The following is a 22,425-nucleotide window of genomic DNA, read 5'->3' as shown; positions in this document are numbered from 1 at the left end:
AGGAGACAGAGAGGAGACAGAGAGGAGACAGAGTGGAGACAGAGAGAGAGACAGAGAGGAGACAGAGAGGAGACAGAGAGGAGACAGAGAAAGACAGAGAGGAGACAGAGAGGAGACAGAGAGAGACAGAGAGGAGAGAGAGAGGAGACAGAGAGGAGACAGAGAGAGACAGAGAGGAGACAGAGAGGAGACAGAGAGGAGACAGAGAGGAGACAGAGAGGAGACAGAGAGACAGAGAGGAGACAGAGAGGAGACAGAGAGGAGACAGAGTGGAGACAGAGAGGAGACAGAGAGGAGACAGAGAGACAGAGTGGAGACAGAGAGAAGACAGAGAGAGAGAGTGGAGACAGAGAGGAGACAGAGAGACAGAGTGGAGACAGAGAGGAGACAGAGTGGAGACAGAGAGGAGACAGAGAGACAGAGTGGAGACAGAGAGGAGACAGAGTGGAGACAGAGAGGAGACAGAGAGGAGACAGAGAGGAGACAGAGAGGAGACAGAGAGGAGACAGAGAGGAGACAGAGAGGAGACAGAGAGGAGACAGAGAGGAGACAGAGAGGAGACAGAGAGGAGACAGAGAGACAGAGAGGAGACAGAGAGACAGAGAGGAGACAGAGAGGAGACAGAGAGGAGACAGAGAGACAGAGAGACAGAGAGGAGACAGAGAGGAGACAGAGAGGAGACAGAGAGGAGACAGAGTGGAGACAGAGAGGAGACAGAGAGGAGACAGAGAGGAGAGACAGAGAGGAGACAGAGAGGAGACAGAGTGGAGACAGAGAGGAGACAGAGTGGAGACAGAGAGGAGACAGAGAGGAGACAGAGAGGAGACAGAGAGACAGAGAGGAGACAGAGAGGAGACAGAGAGGAGACAGAGAGACAGAGAGGAGACAGAGAGGAGACAGAGAGGAGACAGAGAGGAGACAGAGAGGAGACAGAGAGGAGACAGAGAGGAGACAGAGAGGAGACAGAGAGGAGACAGAGAGGAGACAGAGAGACAGAGTGGAGACAGAGAGGAGACAGAGAGGAGACAGAGAGGAGACAGAGAGACAGAGAGACAGAGTGGAGACAAAGAGGAGACAGAGAGGAGACAGAGAGGAGACAGAGAGGAGACAGAGAGGAGACAGAGAGGAGACAGAGAGGAGACAGAGTGGAGACAGAGAGAGAGACAGAGAGGAGACAGAGAGGAGACAGAGAGGAGACAGAGAAAGACAGAGAGGAGACAGAGAGGAGACAGAGAGAGACAGAGAGGAGAGAGAGAGGAGACAGAGAGGAGACAGAGAGAGACAGAGAGGAGACAGAGAGGAGACAGAGAGGAGACAGAGAGGAGACAGAGAGGAGACAGAGAGACAGAGAGGAGACAGAGAGGAGACAGAGAGGAGACAGAGTGGAGACAGAGAGGAGACAGAGAGGAGACAGAGAGACAGAGTGGAGACAGAGAGAAGACAGAGAGAGAGACAGAGAGGAGACAGAGAGGAGACAGAGAGGAGACAGAGAGGAGACAGAGAGACAGAGTGGAGACAGAGAGGAGACAGAGAGACAGAGTGGAGACAGAGAGGAGACAGAGAGGAGACAGAGAGGAGACAGAGAGACAGAGTGGAGACAGAGAGGAGACAGAGTGGAGACAGAGAGGAGACAGAGAGGAGACAGAGAGGAGACAGAGAGGAGACAGAGAGGAGACAGAGAGGAGACAGAGAGGAGACAGAGAGGAGACAGAGAGGAGACAGAGAGACAGAGAGGAGACAGAGAGACAGAGAGGAGACAGAGAGGAGACAGAGAGGAGACAGAGAGACAGAGAGACAGAGAGGAGACAGAGAGGAGACAGAGAGGAGACAGAGAGGAGACAGAGTGGAGACAGAGAGGAGACAGAGAGGAGACAGAGAGGAGAGACAGAGAGGAGACAGAGAGGAGACAGAGTGGAGACAGAGAGGAGACAGAGTGGAGACAGAGAGGAGACAGAGAGGAGACAGAGAGGAGACAGAGAGACAGAGAGGAGACAGAGAGGAGACAGAGAGGAGACAGAGAGACAGAGAGGAGACAGAGAGGAGACAGAGAGGAGACAGAGAGGAGACAGAGAGGAGACAGAGAGGAGACAGAGAGGAGACAGAGAGGAGACAGAGAGGAGACAGAGAGGAGACAGAGAGACAGAGTGGAGACAGAGAGGAGACAGAGAGGAGACAGAGAGGAGACAGAGAGACAGAGAGACAGAGTGGAGACAAAGAGGAGACAGAGAGGAGACAGAGAGGAGACAGAGAGGAGACAGAGAGGAGACAGAGAGGAGACAGAGAGGAGACAGAGTGGAGACAGAGAGAGAGACAGAGAGGAGACAGAGAGGAGACAGAGAGGAGACAGAGAAAGACAGAGAGGAGACAGAGAGGAGACAGAGAGAGACAGAGAGGAGAGAGAGAGGAGACAGAGAGGAGACAGAGAGAGACAGAGAGGAGACAGAGAGGAGACAGAGAGGAGACAGAGAGGAGACAGAGAGGAGACAGAGAGACAGAGAGGAGACAGAGAGGAGACAGAGAGGAGACAGAGTGGAGACAGAGAGGAGACAGAGAGGAGACAGAGAGACAGAGTGGAGACAGAGAGAAGACAGAGAGAGAGACAGAGAGGAGACAGAGAGGAGACAGAGAGAGACAGAGAGGAGACAGAGAGGAGACAGAGAGGAGACAGAGAGGAGACAGAGAGACAGAGAGGAGACAGAGAGGAGACAGAGAGGAGACAGAGAGGAGACAGAGAGGAGACAGAGAGGAGACAGAGTGGAGACAGAGAGACAGAGTGGAGACAGAGTGGAGACAGAGGAGACAGAGTGGAGACAGAGTGGAGACAGAGAGACAGAGAGGAGACAGAGAGGAGACAGAGAGACAGAGAGGAGACAGAGAGGAGACAGAGAGGAGACAGAGAGGAGACAGAGAGGAGACAGAGAGGAGACAGAGTGGAGACAGAGTGGAGACAGAGGAGACAGAGTGGAGACAGAGGAGACAGAGAGGAGACAGAGAGGAGAGGAGACAGAGAGGAGACAGAGAGGAGACAGAGAGGAGACAGAGTGGAGACAGAGAGGAGACAGAGAGGAGACAGAGAGGAGACAGAGAGAGACAGAGAGGAGACAGAGAGACAGAGAGACAGAGAGGAGACAGAGTGGAGACAGAGAGAGACAGAGAGGAGACAGAGAGGAGACAGAGAGGAGACAGAGAGGAGACAGAGAGGAGACAGAGAGGAGACAGAGAGGAGACAGAGAGGAGACGGAGAGGAGACAGAGAGGAGACAGAGAGGAGACAGAGTGGAGACAGAGAGGAGACAGAGAGGAGACAGAGGAGACAGAGAGGAGACAGAGAGGAGACAGAGAGGAGACAGAGAGGAGACAGAGAGGAGACAGAGTGGAGACAGAGAGGAGACAGAGAGGAGACAGAGAGGAGAGACAGAGAGGAGACAGAGAGGAGACAGAGTGGAGACAGAGAGGAGACAGAGTGGAGACAGAGAGGAGACAGAGAGGAGACAGAGAGGAGACAGAGAGACAGAGAGGAGACAGAGAGGAGACAGAGAGGAGACAGAGAGACAGAGAGGAGACAGAGAGGAGACAGAGAGGAGACAGAGAGGAGACAGAGAGGAGACAGAGAGGAGACAGAGAGGAGACAGAGAGGAGACAGAGAGGAGACAGAGAGACAGAGTGGAGACAGAGAGGAGACAGAGAGGAGACAGAGAGGAGACAGAGAGACAGAGAGACAGAGTGGAGACAGAGAGGAGACAGAGAGGAGACAGAGAGGAGACAGAGAGGAGACAGAGAGGAGACAGAGAGGAGACAGAGTGGAGACAGAGAGAGAGACAGAGAGGAGACAGAGAGGAGACAGAGAGGAGACAGAGAAAGACAGAGAGGAGACAGAGAGGAGACAGAGAGAGACAGAGAGGAGAGAGAGAGGAGACAGAGAGGAGACAGAGAGAGACAGAGAGGAGACAGAGAGGAGACAGAGAGGAGACAGAGAGGAGACAGAGAGGAGACAGAGAGACAGAGAGGAGACAGAGAGGAGACAGAGAGGAGACAGAGTGGAGACAGAGAGGAGACAGAGAGGAGACAGAGAGACAGAGTGGAGACAGAGAGAAGACAGAGAGAGAGACAGAGAGGAGACAGAGAGGAGACAGAGAGAGACAGAGAGGAGACAGAGAGGAGACAGAGAGGAGACAGAGAGGAGACAGAGAGACAGAGAGGAGACAGAGAGGAGACAGAGAGGAGACAGAGAGGAGACAGAGAGGAGACAGAGAGGAGACAGAGAGGAGACAGAGTGGAGACAGAGAGACAGAGTGGAGACAGAGTGGAGACAGAGGAGACAGAGTGGAGACAGAGTGGAGACAGAGAGACAGAGAGGAGACAGAGAGGAGACAGAGAGACAGAGAGGAGACAGAGAGGAGACAGAGAGGAGACAGAGAGGAGACAGAGAGGAGACAGAGAGGAGACAGAGTGGAGACAGAGTGGAGACAGAGGAGACAGAGTGGAGACAGAGGAGACAGAGAGGAGACAGAGAGGAGAGGAGACAGAGAGGAGACAGAGAGGAGACAGAGAGGAGACAGAGTGGAGACAGAGAGGAGACAGAGAGGAGACAGAGAGGAGACAGAGAGAGACAGAGAGGAGACAGAGAGACAGAGAGACAGAGAGGAGACAGAGTGGAGACAGAGAGAGACAGAGAGGAGACAGAGAGGAGACAGAGAGGAGACAGAGAGGAGACAGAGAGGAGACAGAGAGGAGACAGAGAGGAGACAGAGAGGAGACAGAGAGGAGACGAGAGGAGACAGAGAGGAGACAGAGAGGAGACAGAGTGGAGACAGAGAGGAGACAGAGAGGAGACAGAGGAGACAGAGAGGAGACAGAGAGGAGACAGAGAGGAGACAGAGAGGAGACAGAGAGGAGACAGAGAGGAGACAGAGAGACAGAGAGGAGACAGAGTGGAGACAGAGAGACAGAGAGGAGACAGAGAGGAGACAGAGAGGAGACAGAGAGGAGACAGAGAGGAGACAGAGAGGAGACAGAGAGGAGACAGAGAGGAGAGAGACAGAGAGGAGACAGAGAGGAGACAGAGAGACAGAGAGGAGACAGAGTGGAGACAGAGAGGAGACAGAGAGGAGACAGAGAGACAGAGAGGAGACAGAGAGGAGACAGAGAGACAGAGAGGAGAGAGACAGAGAGGAGACAGAGAGGAGACAGAGAGGAGACAGAGAGACAGAGAGGAGACAGAGAGGAGACAGAGTGGAGACAGAGAGACAGAGAGGAGACAGAGAGGAGACAGAGAGGAGACAGAGAGGAGACAGAGAGGAGACAGAGAGGAGACAGAGAGGAGACAGAGAGACAGAGAGACAGAGAGGAGACAGAGAGGAGACAGAGAGGAGACAGAGAGGAGACAGAGAGGAGACAGAGAGGAGACAGAGAGGAGACAGAGAGACAGAGAGGAGAGACAGAGAGGAGACAGAGAGGAGACAGAGTGGAGACAGAGAGGAGACAGAGTGGAGACAGAGAGGAGACAGAGAGGAGACAGAGAGGAGACAGAGAGGAGACAGAGTGGAGACAGAGAGGAGACAGAGAGGAGAGAGAGAGGAGACAGAGGAGAGAGAGAGGAGACAGAGAGAGAGACAGAGAGGAGACAGAGAGGAGACGGAGAGGAGACAGAGAGGAGACAGAGAGGAGACAGAGAGGAGACAGAGAGGAGACAGAGAGGAGACAGAGAGGAGACAGAGAGGAGACAGAGTGGAGACAGAGAGAGACAGAGAGGAGACAGAGAGGAGACAGAGAGGAGACAGAGAGGAGACAGAGAGGAGACAGAGAGGAGACAGAGAGGAGACAGAGAGGAGACAGAGAGGAGACAGAGAGGAGACGGAGAGGAGACAGAGAGGAGACAGAGGAGACAGAGAGGAGACAGAGTGGAGACAGAGAGGAGACAGAGAGGAGACAGAGGAGACAGAGAGGAGACAGAGAGGAGACAGAGAGGAGACAGAGAGGAGACAGAGTGGAGACAGAGAGGAGACAGAGAGGAGACAGAGAGGAGAGACAGAGAGGAGACAGAGAGGAGACAGAGTGGAGACAGAGAGGAGACAGAGTGGAGACAGAGAGGAGACAGAGAGGAGACAGAGAGGAGACAGAGAGAGGAGACAGAGAGGAGACAGAGAGGAGACAGAGAGAGACAGAGAGGAGACAGAGAGGAGACAGAGAGGAGACAGAGAGGAGACAGAGAGGAGACAGAGAGGAGACAGAGAGGAGACAGAGAGGAGACAGAGAGGAGACAGAGAGACAGAGTGGAGACAGAGAGGAGACAGAGAGGAGACAGAGAGGAGACAGAGAGACAGAGAGACAGAGTGGAGACAAAGAGGAGACAGAGAGGAGACAGAGAGGAGACAGAGAGGAGACAGAGAGGAGACAGAGAGGAGACAGAGAGGAGACAGAGTGGAGACAGAGAGAGAGACAGAGAGGAGACAGAGAGGAGACAGAGAGGAGACAGAGAGAGACAGAGAGGAGACAGAGAGGAGACAGAGAGAGACAGAGAGGAGAGAGAGGAGACAGAGAGGAGACAGAGAGAGACAGAGAGGAGACAGAGAGGAGACAGAGAGGAGACAGAGAGGAGACAGAGAGGAGACAGAGAGACAGAGAGGAGACAGAGAGGAGACAGAGAGGAGACAGAGTGGAGACAGAGAGGAGACAGAGAGGAGACAGAGAGACAGAGTGGAGACAGAGAGGAGACAGAGAGGAGACAGAGAGGAGACAGAGAGGAGACAGAGAGAGACAGAGAGGAGACAGAGAGGAGACAGAGAGGAGACAGAGAGGAGACAGAGGAGACAGAGAGGAGACAGAGAGGAGACAGAGAGGAGACAGAGAGGAGACAGAGAGGAGACAGAGAGGAGACAGAGAGGAGACAGAGAGGAGACAGAGAGACAGAGTGGAGACAGAGTGGAGACAGAGGAGACAGAGTGGAGACAGAGTGGAGACAGAGAGACAGAGAGGAGACAGAGAGGAGACAGAGAGACAGAGAGGAGACAGAGAGGAGACAGAGAGGAGACAGAGAGGAGACAGAGAGGAGACAGAGAGGAGACAGAGTGGAGACAGAGGAGACAGAGTGGAGACAGAGGAGACAGAGAGGAGACAGAGAGAGAGGAGACAGAGAGGAGACAGAGAGGAGACAGAGAGGAGACAGAGTGGAGACAGAGAGGAGACAGAGAGGAGACAGAGAGAGACAGAGAGGAGACAGAGAGACAGAGAGACAGAGAGGAGACAGAGTGGAGACAGAGAGAGACAGAGAGGAGACAGAGAGGAGACAGAGAGGAGACAGAGAGGAGACAGAGAGGAGACAGAGAGGAGACAGAGAGGAGACAGAGAGGAGACAGAGAGGAGACAGAGAGGAGACGGAGAGGAGACAGAGAGGAGACAGAGAGGAGACAGAGTGGAGACAGAGAGGAGACAGAGAGGAGACAGAGGAGACAGAGAGGAGACAGAGAGGAGACAGAGAGGAGACAGAGAGGAGACAGAGTGGAGACAGAGAGGAGACAGAGAGGAGACAGAGAGGAGACAGAGAGGAGACAGAGAGGAGACAGAGAGACAGAGAGGAGACAGAGTGGAGACAGAGAGACAGAGAGGAGACAGAGAGGAGACAGAGAGGAGACAGAGAGGAGACAGAGAGGAGACAGAGAGGAGACAGAGAGGAGACAGAGAGGAGAGAGACAGAGAGGAGACAGAGAGGAGACAGAGAGACAGAGAGGAGACAGAGTGGAGACAGAGAGGAGACAGAGAGGAGACAGAGAGACAGAGAGGAGACAGAGAGGAGACAGAGAGACAGAGAGGAGAGAGACAGAGAGGAGACAGAGAGGAGACAGAGAGGAGACAGAGAGACAGAGAGGAGACAGAGAGGAGACAGAGTGGAGACAGAGAGACAGAGAGGAGACAGAGAGGAGACAGAGAGGAGACAGAGAGGAGACAGAGAGGAGACAGAGAGGAGACAGAGAGGAGACAGAGAGACAGAGAGACAGAGAGGAGACAGAGAGGAGACAGAGAGGAGACAGAGAGGAGACAGAGAGGAGACAGAGAGGAGACAGAGAGGAGACAGAGAGGAGACAGAGAGACAGAGAGGAGAGACAGAGAGGAGACAGAGAGGAGACAGAGTGGAGACAGAGAGGAGACAGAGTGGAGACAGAGAGGAGACAGAGAGGAGACAGAGAGGAGACAGAGAGGAGACAGAGTGGAGACAGAGAGGAGACAGAGAGGAGAGAGAGAGGAGACAGAGGAGAGAGAGGAGACAGAGAGAGAGACAGAGAGGAGACAGAGAGGAGACGGAGAGGAGACAGAGAGGAGACAGAGAGGAGACAGAGAGGAGACAGAGAGGAGACAGAGAGGAGACAGAGAGGAGACAGAGAGGAGACGGAGAGAGACAGAGAGGAGACAGAGAGGAGAGACAGAGAGGAGACAGAGAGGAGACAGAGAGGAGACAGAGAGGAGACAGAGAGGAGACAGAGGAGAGACAGAGAGGAGAGAGAGAGGAGACAGAGAGGAGACAGAGAGGAGACAGAGAGGAGACAGAGAGGAGACAGAGAGGAGACAGAGGAGACAGAGAGGAGACAGAGAGGAGACAGAGAGGAGACAGAGAGGAGACAGAGAGGAGACAGAGAGGAGACAGAGGAGAGACAGAGAGGAGAGAGAGAGGAGACAGAGAGGAGACAGAGAGGAGACAGAGAGGAGACAGAGAGGAGACAGAGTGGAGACAGAGTGGAGACAGAGAGGAGACAGAGAGGAGACAGAGTGGAGACAGAGAGACAGAGAGACAGAGTGGAGACAGAGAGGAGACAGAGAGGAGACAGAGAGGAGACAGAGAGGAGACAGAGAGGAGACAGAGAGGAGACAGAGAGACAGAGAGACAGAGAGGAGACAGAGAGGAGACAGAGTGGAGACAGAGAGACAGAGAGACAGAGTGGAGACAGAGAGGAGACAGAGAGGAGACAGAGAGGAGACAGAGAGACAGAGAGGAGACAGAGTGGAGACAGAGAGGAGACAGAGAGGAGACAGAGAGGAGACAGAGAGGAGACAGAGAGGAGACAGAGAGACAGAGAGACAGAGAGGAGACAGAGAGGAGACAGAGAGGAGACAGAGAGGAGACAGAGAGGAGACAGAGAGGAGACAGAGTGGAGACAGAGAGGAGACAGAGAGGAGACAGAGAGACAGAGAGACAGAGAGGAGACAGAGTGGAGACAGAGAGGAGACAGAGAGGAGACAGAGAGGAGAGAGAGAGACAGAGTGGAGACAGAGAGGAGACAGAGAGACAGAGAGACAGAGAGGAGACAGAGAGGAGACAGAGAGAGAGACAGAGAGGAGACAGAGTGGAGACAGAGAGACAGAGTGGAGACAGAGAGGAGACAGAGAGGAGACAGAGAGAGAGACAGAGAGGAGACAGAGTGGAGACAGAGAGGAGACACAGAGACAGAGAGACAGAGAGGAGACAGAGAGGAGACAGAGAGACAGAGAGGAGACAGAGAGGAGAGAGAGAGGAGACAGAGAGAGAGACAGAGAGGAGACAGAGTGGAGACAGAGAGGAGACACAGAGACAGAGAGACAGAGAGGAGACAGAGAGACAGAGAGACAGAGAGGAGACAGAGAGGAGACAGAGAGAGAGACAGAGAGGAGACAGAGTGGAGACAGAGAGGAGACACAGAGACAGAGAGACAGAGAGGAGACAGAGAGAGAGACAGAGAGGAGACAGAGAGGAGACAGAGAGGAGACAGTGAGGAGACAGTGAGGAGACAGAGTGGAGACAGAGAGACAGAGAGGAGACAGAGGGAGACAGAGAGGAGACAGAGAGGAGACAGAGAGGAGACAGAGTGGAGACAGAGAGGAGACAGAGAGGAGACAGAGAGGAGACAGAGAGAAGACAGAGAGGAGACAGAGAGGAGACAGAGAGGAGACAGAGTGGAGACAGAGAGGAGACAGAGAGGAGACAGAGAGGAGACAGACAGAGAGACAGAGAGGAGACAGAGAGACAGAGTGGAGACAGAGAGGAGACAGAGAGGAGACAGAGAGACAGAGAGGAGACAGAGAGGAGACAGAGAGGAGACAGAGAGGAGACAGACAGAGAGACAGAGAGGAGACAGAGAGACAGAGTGGAGACAGAGAGGAGACAGAGAGAGAGACAGAGAGGAGACAGAGAGGAGACAGAGAGGAGACAGAGAGGAGACAGAGAGGAGACAGAGAGGAGACAGAGAGGAGACAGAGAGGAGACAGAGAGGAGGAGACAGAGAGGAGAGAGAGAGGAGACAGAGAGGAGAGACAGAGAGGAGACAGAGAGAGAGAGAGGAGACAGAGAGGAGACAGAGAGGAGACAGAGTGGAGACAGAGAGGAGACAGAGAGGAGACAGAGAGGAGACAGAGAGGAGACAGAGAGGAGACAGAGAGGAGAGAGACAGAGAGGAGACAGAGAGGAGACAGAGAGGAGACAGAGAGGAGACAGAGTGGAGACAGAGAGGAGACAGAGAGGAGACAGAGAGGAGACAGAGAGGAGACAGAGAGGAGACAGAGAGGAGAGAGACAGAGAGGAGACAGAGAGGAGACAGAGAGGAGACAGAGAGACAGAGAGACAGAGAGGAGACAGAGAGGAGACAGAGAGGAGACAGAGAGGAGACAGAGAGACAGAGAGGAGACAGAAAGACAGAGAGACAGAGAGACAGAGTGGAGACAGAGAGGAGACAGAGAGGAGACAGAGAGGAGACAGAGAGGAGACAGAGAGACAGAGAGACAGAGAGGAGACAGAGAGGAGACAGAGAGGAGACAGAGAGAAGACAGAGAGGAGACAGAGAGACAGAGAGACAGAGAGGAGACAGAGAGACAGAGAGGAGACAGAGAGGAGACAGAGAGGAGACAGAGAGGAGACAGAGAGAGAGAGACAGAGAGGAGACAGAGAGGAGACAGAGAGGAGACAGAGAGGAGACAGAGAGGAGACAGAGTGGAGACAGAGAGGAGACAGAGAGGAGACAGAGAGAGAGACAGAGAGGAGAGACAGAGAGAGAGACAGAGAGGAGAGACAGAGAGGAGACAGAGAGAGAGACAGAGAGGAGAGACAGAGAGGAGAGACAGAGAGGAGACAGAGAGGAGAGACAGAGAGGAGACAGAGAGAGAGACAGAGAGGAGAGACAGAGAGGAGAGACAGAGAGGAGACAGAGAGGAGAGACAGAGAGGAGAGACAGAGAGAGAGACAGAGAGGAGAGACAGAGAGGAGACAGAGAGAGAGACAGAGAGGAGAGACAGAGAGAGAGACAGAGAGGAGAGACAGAGAGGAGACAGAGAGAGAGACAGAGAGGAGAGACAGAGAGGAGACAGACAGAGAGGAGACAGAGAGGAGACAGAGAGGAGACAGAGAGACAGAGAGGAGACAGAGAGGAGACAGAGAGGAGACAGAGAGGAGACAGAGAGGAGACAGAGAGGAGACAGAGAGGAGACAGAGTGGAGACAGAGAGGAGACAGAGAGGAGACAGAGAGGAGACAGAGAGACAGAGAGGAGGAGACAGAGAGGAGACAGAGAGGAGACAGAGAGGAGACAGAGAGGAGAGACAGAGAGGAGACAGAGAGGAGAGACAGAGAGGAGACAGAGAGGAGACAGAGGAGACAGAGAGGAGACAGAGAGGAGACAGAGAGGAGACAGAGAGGAGACAGAGAGGAGACAGAGAGGAGACAGAGAGGAGACAGAGAGACAGAGAGGAGACAGAGAGGAGACAGAGAGGAGACAGAGTGGAGACAGAGAGGAGACAGAGAGGAGACAGAGAGACAGAGAGGAGACAGAGAGGAGACAGAGAGGAGACAGAGAGGAGACAGAGAGGAGACAGAGGAGACAGAGAGGAGACAGAGAGGAGACAGAGAGACAGAGTGGAGACAGAGAGGAGACAGAGAGGAGACAGAGAGGAGACAGAGAGGAGACAGAGAGGAGACAGAGAGGAGACAGAGAGGAGACAGAGTGGAGACAGAGAGGAGACAGAGAGACAGAGTGGAGACAGAGAGGAGACAGAGAGGAGACAGAGAGGAGACAGAGAGGAGACAGAGAGGAGACAGAGAGACAGAGTGGAGACAGAGAGGAGACAGAGAGGAGACAGAGAGGAGACAGAGAGGAGACAGAGAGGAGACAGAGAGGAGACAGAGAGACAGAGTGGAGACAGAGAGGAGACAGAGAGACAGAGAGACAGAGAGGAGACAGAGAGGAGACAGAGAGGAGACAGAGAGGAGACAGAGAGGAGACAGAGAGGAGACAGAGAGGAGACAGAGAGGAGACAGAGAGGAGACAGAGAGGAGACAGAGTGGAGACAGAGAGGAGACAGAGAGGAGACAGAGAGGAGACAGAGAGGAGACAGAGAGGAGACAGAGAGGAGAGAGACAGAGAGGAGACAGAGAGGAGACAGAGAGGAGACAGAGTGGAGACAGAGAGACAGAGAGGAGACAGAGAGGAGACAGAGTGGAGACAGAGAGGAGACAGAGTGGAGACAGAGAGGAGACAGAGAGGAGACAGAGAGGAGACAGAGAGGAGACAGAGAGGAGACAGAGAGGAGACAGAGAGACAGAGAGGAGACAGAGAGACAGAGAGGAGACAGAGAGACAGAGAGGAGACAGAGAGGAGACAGAGAGGAGACAGAGAGGAGACAGAGAGGAGACAGAGTGGAGACAGAGAGGAGACAGAGAGGAGACAGAGAGGAGACAGAGAGACAGAGAGGAGACAGAGAGGAGACAGAGAGGAGACAGAGAGGAGACAGACAGGAGACAGAGAGGAGACAGAGAGGAGACAGAGAGGAGACAGAGAGGAGACAGAGAGGAGACAGAGAGGAGACGGAGTGGAGACAGAGTGGAGACAGAGAGGAGACAGAGAGGAGACAGAGAGGAGACAGAGAGGAGACAGAGAGGAGACAGAGTGGAGACAGAGAGGAGACAGAGAGGAGACAGAGAGGAGACAGAGAGGAGACAGAGAGGAGACAGAGAGAAGACAGAGAGGAGAGACAGAGAGGAGACAGAGAGGAGAGACAGAGAGGAGACAGAGAGGAGACAGAGAGGAGACAGAGAGGAGACAGAGTGGAGACAGAGAGGAGACAGAGAGGAGACAGAGAGGAGACAGAGAGGAGACAGAGAGGAGACAGAGAGGAGACAGAGAGACAGAGTGGAGACAGAGAGGAGACAGAGAGGAGACAGAGAGGAGACAGAGAGACAGAGAGACAGAGTGGAGACAAAGAGGAGACAGAGAGGAGACAGAGAGGAGACAGAGAGGAGACAGAGAGGAGACAGAGAGGAGACAGAGAGGAGACAGAGTGGAGACAGAGAGAGAGACAGAGAGGAGACAGAGAGGAGACAGAGAGGAGACAGAGAAAGACAGAGAGGAGACAGAGAGGAGACAGAGAGAGACAGAGAGGAGAGAGAGAGGAGACAGAGAGGAGACAGAGAGAGACAGAGAGGAGACAGAGAGGAGACAGAGAGGAGACAGAGAGGAGACAGAGAGGAGACAGAGAGACAGAGAGGAGACAGAGAGGAGACAGAGAGGAGACAGAGTGGAGACAGAGAGGAGACAGAGAGGAGACAGAGAGACAGAGTGGAGACAGAGAGAAGACAGAGAGAGAGACAGAGAGGAGACAGAGAGGAGACAGAGAGAGACAGAGAGGAGACAGAGAGGAGACAGAGAGGAGACAGAGAGGAGACAGAGAGACAGAGAGGAGACAGAGAGGAGACAGAGAGGAGACAGAGAGGAGACAGAGAGGAGACAGAGAGGAGACAGAGAGGAGACAGAGTGGAGACAGAGAGACAGAGTGGAGACAGAGTGGAGACAGAGGAGACAGAGTGGAGACAGAGTGGAGACAGAGAGACAGAGAGGAGACAGAGAGGAGACAGAGAGACAGAGAGGAGACAGAGAGGAGACAGAGAGGAGACAGAGAGGAGACAGAGAGGAGACAGAGAGGAGACAGAGTGGAGACAGAGTGGAGACAGAGGAGACAGAGTGGAGACAGAGGAGACAGAGAGGAGACAGAGAGGAGAGGAGACAGAGAGGAGACAGAGAGGAGACAGAGAGGAGACAGAGTGGAGACAGAGAGGAGACAGAGAGGAGACAGAGAGGAGACAGAGAGAGACAGAGAGGAGACAGAGAGACAGAGAGACAGAGAGGAGACAGAGTGGAGACAGAGAGAGACAGAGAGGAGACAGAGAGGAGACAGAGAGGAGACAGAGAGGAGACAGAGAGGAGACAGAGAGGAGACAGAGAGGAGACAGAGAGGAGACGGAGAGGAGACAGAGAGGAGACAGAGAGGAGACAGAGTGGAGACAGAGAGGAGACAGAGAGGAGACAGAGGAGACAGAGAGGAGACAGAGAGGAGACAGAGAGGAGACAGAGTGGAGACAGAGAGGAGACAGAGAGGAGACAGAGAGGAGACAGAGAGGAGACAGAGAGACAGAGAGGAGACAGAGTGGAGACAGAGAGACAGAGAGGAGACAGAGAGGAGACAGAGAGGAGACAGAGAGGAGACAGAGAGGAGACAGAGAGGAGAGAGACAGAGAGGAGACAGAGAGGAGACAGAGAGACAGAGAGGAGACAGAGTGGAGACAGAGAGGAGACAGAGAGGAGACAGAGAGACAGAGAGGAGACAGAGAGGAGACAGAGAGACAGAGAGGAGAGAGACAGAGAGGAGACAGAGAGGAGACAGAGAGGAGACAGAGAGACAGAGAGGAGACAGAGAGGAGACAGAGTGGAGACAGAGAGACAGAGAGGAGACAGAGAGGAGACAGAGAGGAGACAGAGAGGAGACAGAGAGGAGACAGAGAGGAGACAGAGAGGAGACAGAGAGACAGAGAGACAGAGAGGAGACAGAGAGGAGACAGAGAGGAGACAGAGAGGAGACAGAGAGGAGACAGAGAGGAGACAGAGAGGAGACAGAGAGGAGACAGAGAGGAGACAGAGAGACAGAGAGGAGAGACAGAGAGGAGACAGAGAGGAGACAGAGTGGAGACAGAGAGGAGACAGAGTGGAGACAGAGAGGAGACAGAGAGGAGACAGAGAGGAGACAGAGAGGAGACAGAGTGGAGACAGAGAGGAGACAGAGAGGAGAGAGAGAGGAGACAGAGGAGAGAGAGAGGAGACAGAGAGAGAGACAGAGAGGAGACAGAGAGGAGACGGAGAGGAGACAGAGAGGAGACAGAGAGGAGACAGAGAGGAGACAGAGAGGAGACAGAGAGGAGACAGAGAGGAGACAGAGAGGAGACGGAGAGAGACAGAGAGGAGACAGAGAGGAGAGACAGAGAGGAGACAGAGAGGAGACAGAGAGGAGACAGAGAGGAGACAGAGAGGAGACAGAGAGGAGACAGAGGAGAGACAGAGAGGAGAGAGAGAGGAGACAGAGAGGAGACAGAGAGGAGACAGAGAGGAGACAGAGAGGAGACAGAGGAGACAGAGAGGAGACAGAGAGGAGACAGAGAGGAGACAGAGAGGAGACAGAGAGGAGACAGAGAGGAGACAGAGGAGAGACAGAGAGGAGAGAGAGAGGAGACAGAGAGGAGACAGAGAGGAGACAGAGAGGAGACAGAGAGGAGACAGAGTGGAGACAGAGTGGAGACAGAGAGGAGACAGAGAGGAGACAGAGTGGAGACAGAGAGACAGAGAGACAGAGTGGAGACAGAGAGGAGACAGAGAGGAGACAGAGAGGAGACAGAGAGGAGACAGAGAGGAGACAGAGAGACAGAGAGACAGAGAGGAGACAGAGAGGAGACAGAGTGGAGACAGAGAGACAGAGAGACAGAGTGGAGACAAAGAGGAGACAGAGAGGAGACAGAGAGGAGACAGAGAGACAGAGAGGAGACAGAGTGGAGACAGAGAGGAGACAGAGAGGAGACAGAGAGGAGACAGAGAGGAGACAGAGAGGAGACAGAGAGACAGAGAGACAGAGAGGAGACAGAGAGGAGACAGAGAGGAGACAGAGAGGAGACAGAGAGGAGACAGAGAGGAGACAGAGTGGAGACAGAGAGGAGACAGAGAGGAGACAGAGAGACAGAGAGACAGAGAGGAGACAGAGTGGAGACAGAGAGGAGACAGAGAGGAGACAGAGAGGAGAGAGAGAGACAGAGTGGAGACAGAGAGGAGACAGAGAGACAGAGAGACAGAGAGGAGACAGAGAGGAGACAGAGAGAGAGACAGAGAGGAGACAGAGTGGAGACAGAGAGACAGAGTGGAGACAGAGAGGAGACAGAGAGGAGACAGAGAGAGAGACAGAGAGGAGACAGAGTGGAGACAGAGAGGAGACACAGAGACAGAGAGACAGAGAGGAGACAGAGAGGAGACAGAGAGACAGAGAGGAGACAGAGAGGAGAGAGAGAGGAGACAGAGAGAGAGACAGAGAGGAGACAGAGTGGAGACAGAGAGGAGACACAGAGACAGAGAGACAGAGAGGAGACAGAGAGACAGAGAGACAGAGAGGAGACAGAGAGGAGACAGAGAGAGAGACAGAGAGGAGACAGAGTGGAGACAGAGAGGAGACACAGAGACAGAGAGACAGAGAGGAGACAGAGAGAGAGACAGAGAGGAGACAGAGAGGAGACAGAGAGGAGACAGTGAGGAGACAGTGAGGAGACAGAGTGGAGACAGAGAGACAGAGAGGAGACAGAGGGAGACAGAGAGGAGACAGAGAGGAGACAGAGAGGAGACAGAGTGGAGACAGAGAGGAGACAGATAGGAGACAGAGAGGAGACAGAGAGGAGACAGAGAGGAGACAGAGAGGAGACAGAGAGGAGACAGAGTGGAGACAGAGAGGAGACAGAGAGGAGACAGAGAGGAGACAGACAGAGAGACAGAGAGGAGACAGAGAGACAGAGTGGAGACAGAGAGGAGACAGAGAGGAGACAGAGAGACAGAGAGGAGACAGAGAGGAGACAGAGAGGAGACAGAGAGGAGACAGACAGAGAGACAGAGAGGAGACAGAGAGACAGAGTGGAGACAGAGAGGAGACAGAGAGAGAGACAGAGAGGAGACAGAGAGGAGACAGAGAGGAGACAGAGAGGAGACAGAGAGGAGACAGAGAGGAGACAGAGAGGAGACAGAGAGGAGGAGACAGAGAGGAGAGAGAGAGGAGACAGAGAGGAGAGACAGAGAGGAGACAGAGAGAGAGAGAGGAGACAGAGAGGAGACAGAGAGGAGACAGAGTGGAGACAGAGAGGAGACAGAGAGGAGACAGAGAGGAGACAGAGAGGAGACAGAGAGGAGACAGAGAGGAGAGAGACAGAGAGGAGACAGAGAGGAGACAGAGAGGAGACAGAGAGGAGACAGAGTGGAGACAGAGAGGAGACAGAGAGGAGACAGAGAGGAGACAGAGAGGAGACAGAGAGGAGACAGAGAGGAGAGAGACAGAGAGGAGACAGAGAGGAGACAGAGAGGAGACAGAGAGACAGAGAGACAGAGAGGAGACAGAGAGGAGACAGAGAGGAGACAGAGAGGAGACAGAGAGACAGAGAGGAGACAGAGAGACAGAGAGACAGAGAGACAGAGTGGAGACAGAGAGGAGACAGAGAGGAGACAGAGAGGAGACAGAGAGGAGACAGAGAGACAGAGAGACAGAGAGGAGACAGAGAGGAGACAGAGAGGAGACAGAGAGAAGACAGAGAGGAGACAGAGAGACAGAGAGACAGAGAGGAGACAGAGAGACAGAGAGGGACAGAGAGAGACAGAGAGGAGACGAGAGAGGAGAAGGAGGAGAAGAGAGGAGACAGAGGGAGACAGAGAGACAGAGAGGAGAGACAGAGAGACGAAGAGAGGAGACAGAGAGGAGACAGAGAGGAGACGAGAGGAGACAGAGAGAGAGAGACAGAAGGAGACAGAGAGAGAGACAGAGAGGAGACGAGAGAGAGACAGAGAGAGGAGACAGAGAGGAGACAGAGAGAGAGACAGAGAGAGAGACAGAGAGAGAGACAGAGAGAGAGAGAGACAGAGAGAGAGACAGAGGAGAGACAGAGAGAGAGACAGAGAGAGAGACAGAGAGGAAGAGACAGAGAGGAGAGCAGAGAGGAGACAGAGAGAGAGACAGAGAGAGAGAAGAAGGAGGAGACAGAGAGAGAGAGACAGAGAGGAGACAGAGAGAGACAGAGAGAGAGACAGAGAGGAGACAGAGAGAGAGACAGAGAGGAGACAGAGAGAGACAGAGAGGAGAGACAGAGGAGAGACAGAGAGAGACGAGAGGAGACAGAGAGGAGAGAGACAGAGAGGAGAGACAGAGAGAGGAGACAGAGAGGAGACGAGAGAGACAGAGAGGAGACAGAGAGGAAGAGACAGAGAGAGAGCAGAGAGGAGACAGAGAGGAGACAGAGAGGAGACAGAGAGGAGACAGAGAGGAGACAGAGAGGAGACAGAGAGGAGACAGAGAGGAGACGAGAGAGACAGAGAGGAGACAGAGAGGAGACAGAGAGGAGACAGAGAGAGACAGAGAGAGACAGAGAGGAGACAGAGAGAGACAGAGAGGAGACAGAGAGGAGACAGAGAGGAGACAGAGAGGAGACAGAGGAGAGACAGAGAGGAGACAGAGAGGAGACAGAGAGGAGACAGAGAGAGACAGAGAGAGACAGAGAGAGACAGAGAGGACAGAGAGGAGACAGAGAGGACGAGAGGGACAGAGAGGAGACAGAGAGGAGACAGAGAGACAGAGAGGAGACAGAGAGGAGACAGAGAGACAGAGAGGAGACAGAGAGGAGACGAGAGGAGACAGAGAGGAGACAGAGAGGAGACAGAGAGACAGAGAGGAGACAGAGAGGAGACAGAGAGGAGACAGAGAGAGACAGAGAGAGAGACAGAGAGGAGACAGAGGGAGACAGAGAGACAGAGTGGAGACAGAGAGGAGACAGAGAGGAGACAGAGAGGAGACAGAGAGGAGACAGAGAGGAGACAGAGAGGAGACAGAGAGGAGACAGAGAGGAGACAGAGAGACAGAGAGACAGAGAGGAGACAGAGAGGAGACAGAGAGGAGACAGAGAGGAGACAGAGAGGACAGAGAGAGACAGAGGAGACAGAGAGGAGACAGAGAGACAGAGAGAGACAGAGAGGAGACAGAGAGGAGACAGAGGAGGACAGAGAGGAGACAGAGAGAGACAGAGAGGAGACAGAGAGGAGACAGAGAGGAGACAGAGAGGAGACAGAGAGGAACAGGAGGAGACAGAGAGGAGACAGAGAGGAGACAGAGAGGAGACAGAGAGAGACAGAGAGGAGACAGAGAGAGACAGAGAGGAGACAGAGAGAGACAGAGAGGAGACAGAGAGGAGACAGAGAGGAGACAGAGAGGAGACAGAGAGGAGACAGAGAGGAGACAGAGAGAGACAGAGAGGAGACAGAGAGAGACAGAGAGGAGACAGAGTGAGACAGAGAGGAGACAGAGAGAGACAGAGAGGAGACAGAGAGGAGACAGAGAGGAGACAGAGAGAGACAGAGAGGAGACAGAAGAGACAGAGAGGAGACAGAGAGACAGAGAGGAGACAGAGGAGACAGAGAGGAGACAGAGAGGAGACAGAGAGGAGACAGAGTGGAGACAGAGAGGAGACAGAGAGGAGACAGAGAGGAGACAGAGAGACAGAGAGGAGACAGAGAGGAGACAGAGAGGAGACAGAGAGGAGACAGACAGGAGACAGAGAGGAGACAGAGAGGAGACAGAGAGGAGACAGAGAGGAGACAGAGAGGAGACAGAGAGGAGACGGAGTGGAGACAGAGTGGAGACAGAGAGGAGACAGAGAGAAGACAGAGAGGAGACAGAGAGAGACAGAGAGGAGACAGAGTGGAGACAGAGAGGAGACAGAGAGGAGACAGAGAGGAGACAGAGTGGAGACAGAGAGGAGACAGAGAGGAGACAGAGAGAGAGACAGAGAGGGAGACAGAGAGGAGACAGAGAGGAGAGACAGAGAGGAGACAGAGAGGAGACAGAGAGGAGACAGAGAGGAGACAGAGAGGAGACAGAGAGGAGACAGAGAGAGACAGAGAGGAGACAGAGAGGAGACAGAGAGGAGACAGAGAGGGAGACCGAGAGAGACAGAGAGACAGAGAGGAGACAGAGAGGCAGAAGGAGACAGGAGAGGAGACAGAGAGACAGAGAGGAGGAGAGAGAGAGAACAGAGAGGAGACAGAGAGGAGACAGAGAGGAGACAGAGAGACAGAGGAGACAGAGAGGGAGACAGAGAGGAGACAGAGAGGAGAACAGAGAGGAGACAGAGAGAGAGAGAGAGGAGAAGAGAGGAGACAGGAGGAGACAGAGAGGAGACAGAGAGGAGACAGAGAGGAGACAGAGAGAGACAGAGAGGAGACAGAGTGAGACAGAGAGACAGAGGGAGACAGAGAGGAGACAGAGAGACAGAGAGGAGACAGAGAGGAGACAGAGAGGAGACAGAGAGGAGACAGAGAGGAGACAGAGAGGAGACAGAGTGAAGGACGTCTTACCTATATGTGGTTCGTCTAGTTGGTCCTCAGGACCGATGCGCGTCACTCCTTCCTACAAGAGAAGACAACCAGTCAAACATTAAAACAACAACAACAAACAAACAAACCTCACACAACACACAGTCCACGACGTGAGAAAAAACTACCGTACGTAACTTTCCTTTACGGAATCTTTACTCTCCCACTTAGCTGTCGAGACGGGGCAGTTTGTTTACCTTTTCATGTTATCTAGTGCGATGAAAAGGCCATCTTCTTACTTAAGGCCGGGCAGACGGGCAGGACCCAGGAGAGGTCTGGGCCCTATTCCCCGTACCTGGTTCAACTAAGTCGATCAAGAGTCCCATTATCCAGATTCAGTTTAACCCGATGTTTGAAGCCGGGATTTTCCTGTTCCTCGAAGGTGGATTCAGTCTCGTTAACTCGAACCAGACTTGAGACCCAGGATAAGTGCGCGCGGCCGCTTCAGTTGAAAAGCCAGCACGTATCGATAGCAGAGATCCTGATTTCTAACGGCATTGATTGATTAATTGATTTAAAACTTTATTAACAGATTGCAGTACGGCTCAATAGCCTCGCCGACAAGTTAAATGCATGATCTATAGGCTAATTTTAAGTCCCTCATTACCCCAATCAATCAGATTATATTTCTTTAACTTGCCTGCTGGCAGTAGGTTTATGGATTGAATAATCAATGAGATCTTGCTAGCGAAAATAATTAGTTTAACTGTTATACAGAATAAGGATACGGCTCTCTTACCCATTGATTGATGTATGGTGGATCTTTTACTTATCTGCACTGTGGTGTAACGGTTGTGGTTTTGACTTTCACGCAGACGGCCCGGGTTCGAATCCTAGTCTTTTCCTTCTTTTTGCAATGTAGGAATAATTCAATTTGGTGCACGTGAGAGCTATATAAAGAATGACATCCTCAATGCATGTAGATTTATAATATTTTAACTTAAAACTAGGCTACTTTTGCGTATAATCATTAATATTATATTCCAAAAAATTATATTGGAAACGTGGGGTTTCGAACACCGGTCGCCCGGTTGCCAGGATTCAGCACTAGCCGCTGCGCCACTGTGCCAGACGGGATAAATTCATTGTTATCCATTAATGGACGAGAGACCCGTGTTTAGAATATTTTACTTTTGAATGAAGTTTTATCTCTTTATTCTCAAATGCATTAATGTGACGTCAACGGCTCATTCAATTTCTCAAATCCGTCAAACAGCGCATCTCATCAGACATTTTAATCCCAGTTACAATATCACACAAAAACCACAATCCCCGCATAGACACTTAAATTGTATGCTTGAATGAAACACAATCCGGGCGCTCCGTTAAGCAAATCTACAGCGGAGAATATATGAAACTAATCAGAGCCAAACGGCCGATAGGTTTCATTCATTAAAAATATCCCGGCGGGATTCACATTTGCAATGCGCCGTTATTAAAATAACCACATGCAGCGTGTATCGCGACTCCGAGCGCCGTATATGACGTGCATTATTTTATTTAGGACAAAGTAAATCTATAGGCTCAATATGATTTATTATCAGCATTTAGTTCTATTATTATACATTTCAAAAGCCCCCTCTAGGAAAACGAAGCACAGAAACGTAATTCAGAATGGTATAATGCAGATCCTAGGCTGTGAGAATCATTTCAGGAAGCGGGCTGTCATTTCTTTGCGGGGGCGTGGCCAGGGTTCATCCGGCTAACTGAAGTTAACCCTGCTCTCGACCATGCTCAAACTTTTTGATCTGTTGTCATGGTGATTTAGACAATCGAGCGTCGGGGAATGGGAAGGTCCGGCTTAAGTCAGGCTTGACTGGAAATTATCCGGCTAACTCAGTTATCCAGGTACGGGGAACGGGGCCCTGGGCTCATCAAGTCAAGTCAAGAGTTTTATTTGTCACGGCATACAAGCATACATACGGTGAAATGCGGGTGGTCATTCCCGCAGCGATTGTGCAATAATACAAGTAATAAGAATAAGACATA

General features: G+C 52.8%; 1 protein-coding gene across 1 annotated transcript in view; it reads right to left on the bottom strand.

Moving 5' to 3' along the window:
* Positions 1-22,425, bottom strand: part of LOC311225119 (stAR-related lipid transfer protein 9-like) — a gene marked incomplete at both ends in the record, with an annotated part of 72,134 nt that overhangs the window by 10,405 nt on the left and 39,304 nt on the right. The window contains one exon of the mRNA XM_084310324.1: positions 20,419-20,470. Coding sequence (XP_084166450.1) covers positions 20,419-20,470 — 52 coding nt within the window. The remainder of the gene's footprint in view (positions 1-20,418; positions 20,471-22,425) is intronic.

This window comes from Notolepis coatsorum (genome assembly GCF_963971535.1).
Source record: "Notolepis coatsorum genome assembly, chromosome: 3".
Taxonomy (NCBI): Eukaryota; Metazoa; Chordata; class Actinopteri; order Aulopiformes; family Paralepididae; genus Notolepis; species Notolepis coatsorum.
The sequence above is the reverse complement of the archived record's forward strand: the minus strand, read 5'-3'. Positions and strand labels throughout refer to the sequence as shown.